This window comes from Drosophila novamexicana, unplaced genomic scaffold, assembly GCF_003285875.2.
Source record: "Drosophila novamexicana strain 15010-1031.04,08,12 unplaced genomic scaffold, DnovRS2.1 tig00000193-arrow-pilon, whole genome shotgun sequence".
NCBI classification, from domain to species: Eukaryota; Metazoa; Arthropoda; class Insecta; order Diptera; family Drosophilidae; genus Drosophila; species Drosophila novamexicana.
Genome location: NW_020824787.1, coordinates 8,521,745 through 8,529,652, shown reverse-complemented (window position 1 = coordinate 8,529,652; position 7,908 = coordinate 8,521,745). Strand labels below are relative to the sequence as shown.

At 34.8% G+C, this 7,908-nt stretch overlaps 1 protein-coding gene across 2 annotated transcripts; it reads left to right on the top strand.

Moving 5' to 3' along the window:
• Positions 1-1,461: 1,461 nt before the first annotated feature.
• LOC115758421 (glycerol-3-phosphate dehydrogenase [NAD(+)], cytoplasmic) lies at positions 1,462-7,419 on the top strand. Of its 2 annotated transcripts, none has more exons than XM_030699072.1 (7): positions 1,462-1,643; positions 1,726-1,903; positions 4,784-4,990; positions 5,061-5,433; positions 5,499-5,652; positions 5,722-5,814; positions 7,040-7,419. In XM_030699072.1, exons 1-7 carry the CDS (start codon positions 1,600-1,602, stop codon positions 7,050-7,052), a joined length of 1,062 nt encoding a protein of 353 aa, XP_030554932.1. In that variant the 5' UTR covers positions 1,462-1,599; the 3' UTR covers positions 7,053-7,419. The 2 variants fall into 2 exon arrangements, with proteins under 2 accessions (XP_030554932.1, XP_030554931.1); XM_030699071.1 differs by lacking the exon at positions 7,040-7,419 and adding an exon at positions 6,432-7,030.
• Positions 7,420-7,908: the final 489 nt, after the last annotated feature.

Below are 7,908 nucleotides of genomic sequence, written 5' to 3'. Positions count from 1 at the left end.
AGATATGAAAGCTGTGAACAAGTTTACATTCGAACTGATTCGAACTGGAAACTCCAATTTGAAGTCCAAAAACAAAATCAGCAGACGAAATAGAGATGAACTCAAGCCTAAGCCAAAACAAAAAAAATGTTTAATTTATTATTATTATCAATATTATTATTATTAAAAATTATAATAAATTCTGAGCATACAAAGATAACCAAGTTAAAATTAAATTAAATCAGGTACCTCGCTAGAATAATTTAAATGACATTAAATAATGGGATGGGATGGGACGATATGAAACATCTATTTTAGATGTTGCTGCTTAATGTTTGAGGTTTGTTGCATCCCAACAGCCTTATAATGACAGGAACTCCTTGAACGGATGCATCACCCAGATAAAAAATGCCAACATAAGCACTCTCACCAGCTTGGCCAATGGCTTTTATGGCCCCTTCTATACGTGCATTAACATGACTAAGTTCTATGGCTGAGACCCTAAGAGCGATACTGTCGCTGCTCGGATAGGAAATTATATAAGAGATGCTATGAGATTTAAAATAGATCCCCATTGATCGCAAAGAATTGAACAAATGTCACCAAGGAGCAGCTAACTTAAAGTGTTTTTAACACATCCCTTCTGTTCGTCTTCGTCTCCACATATGTTTGATAATACGATTATTTTAATAATGGTAATAATTACTGATTTTAATCAACTTAATAGCAGTAACTTATTTGTAAAGTTGAGTAACATGTGACCAAAGCCGTAAAACACAAACTTAAGCAAATCTCAAAAATGTTAATAAGGAAATTTGAATTTCGCGCGCAGTTAACAGTGAGTTAACAGCATTTAACTTAACAGTTCATATGAGCATAAGGGAGCGTGTTAACTAACCATAAATAATTATGATTTCAATATATTCAAACTTATTTCTACTGTCGGAAGTGAAAAAAACTATTTTGCACATTACATTTTTAAATTTATTATAATTTGAATCAATAGAAACAAAAAAAAAAAAACGATAACAAATCAGCTGTTCAATGCAAAATCAAAACAAACAAAGGCAATGGAAATCTATGCTCATAAATAAAACAAATTCAGCAGAAATCTTTTGGAGAATATTATTTTTAAACATTCAAGCACATTTTTTATAAATTAACTTTTCCACAAACACAATTATTAATCGTAAGCAGCTGTTCGCGCCATTTTTCAAACCAAAAAGCAGTACAGAAAATTAATAATAAATACTGCAAATTTTGTATGATTTCATAATAAGCTTATCTTTCGCTTATTTGTGAAGCAAAATCAAACTTAAAATATTTATTCGAAATATGCCAATTGATGCGTAACATTCGATATCTCGATACACACTATCGCTTGGCAATCAATAATGTTATCGATATGTCTATCGTTTCGCAGTCTTGCAAATACGCGTTTACTGAATAGTATTTATTAAATGTGCCGTGGCTTCGACGTGTCAGTTCGTAGTTAATAATTCGCTGAGCTAGTCGCATATACCAAGAGTCTGACACGCGTACAAATCAATCGACAGAGTTGAAAACACTTTGCCATACAACAACAGCAACAACGAAAACAACAATAATTAATACAGCAGCATGGCGGAAAAAGTAAATGTTTGCATCGTGGGCTCTGGCAACTGGTGAGTGCACTAAGAACAATAACAATGTCATTAGTTATATAATAATTGCATATTGCACCTTGGCATTTTGAACCTTGTGCAGGGGTTCGGCCATAGCGAAAATCGTGGGCGCCAATGCGGCCGCGCTGCCCGAGTTTGAGGAACGCGTCACAATGTTTGTCTACGAGGAGATGATTGATGGCAAGAAGTTAACGGAAATTATCAATGAAACGCACGAGAATGTTAAATACCTGAAGGGACACAAACTGCCAACAAATGTGGTGAGTACAAAAAAAGCGCAAAGTCATATATAACTGTGGCGGCTAACTGTTAATTAAAATCATCAACATAAAAAAATGTGTGAAAAAAAAAACCGCCTCTACTGTTATGCAATTGATTAGTATTAGTTTTAGTGCAATTATTAACAAATGCAGCGACGTCTGCTGCAGCTGCCCCTTACATAAAAGACGCCGCTGCCTTGATCTTGGCCGTCGTATTTACGTCAAATTATCTAATCAGACGAATGCGCGGACGTACTGACGGGACATGCACATGCAGCTATTTTTACAACTCACTTCGCGCACTCTCTCTCTCTCTCTCGCTCTCACACACTCTTGGCCAACGCTGCACTTTTTTTTTGTCAGGGCCAATAACAACAACAAAAACAGTTTCGCCTTGCTCTGACGTCTGCACACAAACGAAACCTTCTGCCAAGCTGGCAGTGACAGTTCTGCCGCTGTGTCTTTGACGTAGGTCAAGGCCGGCTTGACGTGCGCGCCACGCACTCTCTTATGCTTTCTCTCTTAATTGTTGTGCGCTTGGCTTAACCTAGGAGAAACTTATAGCACAGTCGACAGCAACTGTAACAGTTAGACAGATCAATGTTGTCCTAATACATTTATACAGAAATGCACACATACATAACAACAATTTGCACAGCTGAACTGATAAGAGGAGCAACTTGACTGTTTGCATTCACTTGATTATAGATAAGCCGCTTTGTTAGCAGGTCATGTTAAACACGCTATTTTAGTTGTTTCGATAAGGTACCGACTAATAGATATGTAATGGCCTGTACTACATTTCGATTCGGATTGAAAGGCAATAACAAATACTTGCGAATTGTTTTCGTTATGTTCGAATCATTTTCGAATAGTTTTTTATGATGTTTAATGAAATAAAAATGATTTATATTGCCAATTACTACTAACTCTAACTATTTAAGACGTCTAGATTTGTTCAGATACAATATATTTAATTATTAATTAAATGGAAATTTTCCGTGCGAGCTAATTCAGCTAATTTATCAGTAGAAGCAGCATTGATAAAAGAGAAAAACAAATTAAATCGTTTCTATGTCTGTTCCTATTGTGTTTCTATATAATTTTACGCCAGCGCGGCTATATGTGTATATGTGTGCATACCCACATATATACCTAAATTTATATAGCTATGCTTTTTGGCAAACTTTCAATAGTGAAAGCAAAAACAAAAACTTTTTTTTTTTATGTAGCTTATAAACAAACAACCATGGGCCAATGTCAAAAATGCAGGCAAATATGCAAAGCATTTGTAAAATCAAAAGTTAAACGACTTAAAAATGTTCTTTTTTTTACGAATGCCTTTTTCTAGTTGCCTGATAAGGGAAATAGTAGAAAATCAAGTAAGATATTGTAGCGGAAAATGATTGAGTTTTCTGATAACAATTTGTTTGTTTTCTAATCTATTTTTATACCCTAATACTTTTGACATGATGTGTGTCATGCATTGGAGGAAAGCATGTTCTACCCTATAACAAAATATATGTATTTGGAATTATAATTTGGGCAAATATTTGGAATATCAATGTGGAAACTTGACTTTAAATAGAAATTTAAATTACGCATCAAAATACAACAGCTTTCTCATACAAATTCACAAATGTTTAGTCTATCATTAACTCAATTTCGTATTCAAATAATTAAATTATTGTGTCATTTAGATGAAAGATAGTTCGTATTTATTATGCACATGATTAGAGGTGGGTTTGGCAATTATTTATGTGACTTTAAACACAATTAAGTTTTTGCACAGTTGATTATCAACAACAAATGCAAATGATGAACTTTTTACAGGCAAACGAATTGATGAAATGCATTTAGTTCCAACCTATTAAACTTTGTGCTTGTCGCTTTCGTTATGGAAAATGTTTTCGCAATAACAAAAAGCAAATTTTGCATGATTTATACCCTAAAATGTATAAAAACAATTGGGTATAATGTTTCGTTGCAAATGTATGTAACAGGCGAATAGAATATATATATTTGATCAGGAATCAGATTCTGCCTAGATATGTGCCTCTATAGGAACTTGCTGTGATCTTAAACTATAATACAAAGGCTAAAAACAAGCCTAACTCGGGGTCTATAAGAGATAAGACATAATATATTTAATATTTGCATCATGTTGTATATCGTTGCGCTTTGTTATGCGTATTGTATTGTTCGACATATTTAAGTACTGAAAATCTCATAAAGATCTGACTATAAACAGCGCAGTTATAAAGGAACGCAGTTTCTATAATATGAGGCTGAGAAAAGAAGAAGCACAACCCCAACATATGTTCGCTAGATTTGGGACTAGCGCACTCTTGTTAAAAGTAATTGGCTTTCTTTTTAGATTGTTTAATATGTATAAATTTAAAGTTCAATTATTAGCAGAGTTTGGGTTTTTTTGCTCAAAAACTGGTTTTCTTATCTACAGCGAATATAAATCGCAAAAAGAAAGACATAATACGCGAGATAGATATCTCGCCTGAACTTTATACCATAAGTGTAAGCCTTATATAATTCTTATAAACAAGTTTCCAACACAAGTTTGTACAAGCCGATTGATAATTAATTCAAATAAGCAAATGAGTTTTGCCAGGGTCCAGTTGAGAGACAAGCCTCTAAAATGGAATGCACGTGTGTTTCAAGTGATTTCCGTAGAGATTTCAAAGTTTCCTTCATTCAACCTTGAGCATTGTGTTTGGTTTGTTCTATTGGCCGCTTATCAGAGTAACTTTGGCCGCTTATCGGAACATTCGCTTGGCGTTTTTATTGATGCACACACACACACAAACACCTTTCGCATTTAGTTTGTTTAAGTTTTCTCTCGCTCTCTCTCTGTTTTTTTTATAGGTTGCCGTACCTGATCTGGTTGAGGCTGCCAAGAATGCCGATATACTGATCTTTGTGGTGCCACATCAGTTCATACCAAATTTCTGCAAACAATTGCTGGGCAAGATCAAGCCAAATGCCATTGCCATATCCCTGATCAAGGGCTTCGATAAGGCCGAGGGCGGCGGCATTGATCTGATATCGCACATTATTACCCGCCATTTGAAGGTAAGCCCCAATTTGAGAAGATGATCTTATGCAATTGTTAGCTAATCTTGCTTCTATTATCTACAATCAGATACCATGCGCCGTGCTGATGGGCGCTAATCTGGCCAACGAGGTGGCCGAGGGCAACTTTTGCGAGACGACAATCGGCTGCACGGACAAAAAGTACGGCAAGGTGCTGCGTGATCTCTTCCAGGCCAATCATTTTCGTGTCGTGGTCGTTGAGGATGCCGATGCCGTTGAGGTTTGCGGTGCCCTGAAGAACATTGTTGCCTGTGGTGCGGGCTTTGTCGATGGTCTCAAGCTGGGCGATAATACTAAGGCAGCGGTCATTCGTTTGGGTCTTATGGAAATGATACGCTTTGTCGATGTCTTCTATCCGGGCAGCAAACTGTCCACATTCTTTGAGAGCTGCGGTGTTGCGGATCTCATCACGACGTGTTACGGTGAGGCGTCGCGGGAATGAATGATATGAATGCACATCTTTAATTCATGTGCAAACATTTTCCAGGTGGCCGCAATCGTCGTGTCTCCGAGGCTTTTGTCACATCTGGCAAGACAATTGAGGATCTGGAGAAGGAGATGCTCAATGGCCAGAAATTGCAGGGCCCGCCCACTGCCGAGGAGGTTAACTATATGTTGAAAAACAAAGGCCTGGAGGATAAGTACGTACCACTTTGTATATCCAAGCTAAAATCGTATTTAACTAAATGTTTATATTTCTATATTTGCAGATTCCCATTGTTCACCGCCATACACAAAATTTGCACAAATCAGCTTAAGCCTAAAGATTTAATCGATTGCATACGCAATCATCCCGAGCATATGTAAGTGTTGAGTTTCTTCTTTATTTTGTTTGTTTGCTTTTTGCACAGCTGCACATGATATCTCCAAGAGTTCCGTATTACTTTCCCGTAAATCCCTTCCTGTCTATGCCTACGCCCCACACACACGAACACACAACCTTTTGAGTTTTCCCGTATTTTGTGTTTAATTTGCAATTGAATTTCCTTTCTTGTAACAACAAATTTATGTTAATTTTTTGTTTTTACTTATGCCTATATATATTTAGTTTTATGCACTCCTAAATAACTTTTAGCATGTTTTGTTGATTTAATATATACTTTTGAATAAGTTAACACTTTAATATAACAAAATATGAAAAATAAAACTCAAACAAAATTCTAAATTTTCAAAATTGTAAAATACTTTCAAAAAAAGTTTTTAATAATATATATTTTTCTTTTAGAAATTATCGCTCATTCCCAATTCCTATTCACAGTAGCTCATACATATAAACCCTACATCTAATCCCAATCCACCTAATAGAACCTGCATATCATGTACATTTCTAAAAAAAAAAAAGCAAAAAAAAAACGACTTTTATGTTTCATCAACAAAACAATTTGTTTTCTTCTCTTCTTTTTTATATGATTTCTCATAGGGATACGTTCATCATGCCGTCGCCAAAACTCTAAACTGTGTTACACCAAAACAAATGTTCTAAAAGTTTAATTCGATTGTAAATACTATTTGTTTATATATCAAGTCAAGTCAAGTCATACACTCAATATTATCATGCACACACGCACACACACGCGCATTTGCAACCGATACGTAGTCGAAAATCGTTTCCTTCGCCAAGCTCAACACGCATTTTATAATTCTACTCGATTCTATTTAAAATGGTTTTCAAAAACCGCCCAATTTGTTTTTACCAATGTATGTGTTCATAGGTGAAAATGTCAGTGTCATATATTTGTTAAACATGAATAAAGTATTTATATATTGTTTTTGTTCTGTACATATCAAAAGAAAAAACGCATAATTAGGAAAAATACTTATTTTTGAAATGAAACATATTTTTTGAAGAAATTGGCAGCTATACAAATCGGCAGCGAGCAGTACGTATCAAAATTTGATATATTATTAATTAATTGAATTTTACGTTATTTGTTTAACTCACGTTTGTATTTGAATGCAATTTGAAATGTTACGCTTATTAAAGCCAAGCACTTTTATAAATAATGAGTTTTGTTTTCTATTCCGCAGGCAAACTTTGTAAAATATATTAATACACAAATTTCTAAACGTTTTTATGCACCAAAAACAAATAAGAAAACACGAGCAAATAGTCATTTTTTCAGCACACATTTTAATATCCTCAGACGCCAGCCAACGACAAGAATGGCATATACATAGGTTGTTAATTTATTGTTAAAATCCAACGCATATCCAGCGAACCACAGAAACGAACAAAAACCAATCTTGAAGTCTGCTTTTTGTTTTAGCTTAGTTTATAAACGATAAATTAGCAAATGAAATTGTGCGCATGTACCTAAAGACAATTGTAAATCAATTTTACAATTACAATTGAAAACAACAGAAGAGGCGTAATAAACGAAACAACAATGGTTTAATTTAAAAATTAACAACTAAGACATACGGAATTTTATTTGCATTAGTTAATTCTACTGCAATCTAAAGTCATAAATAAAATGTAAAATAAAAAATGTGTTAAATAAACAAAATACAAAAAAAAAAGTACTCTACATTTATTTTGGAATAGATTTTATAAAGGCCGCAGAGAGTGTTTAAACCGAACCGACTTGATGCAGATCCGGGCTGGCGCCTTGAAGTTTGTCAAAAATTTAATTTTGAAACAACATTTTACTAATATGCATATCAAGTTTTGAGCTAGAAGCTGGGCTTGGACATGTGGAAAATCGACAAAACGACAAAACGCTTCGCACCGTGAGCCGAACTACAAAAAAAGGTCATAGGTTTGCAGCCTTAGTTTTCATAGCATATTCTTTACTTGGCGCCTTAGTTCAAATATACGTGCGAAACTATCGATAACTCTTACATTTGCGTATCGATTATTGCCGAACAGCTGTTGGCCTGACATTTTGCAACACTTG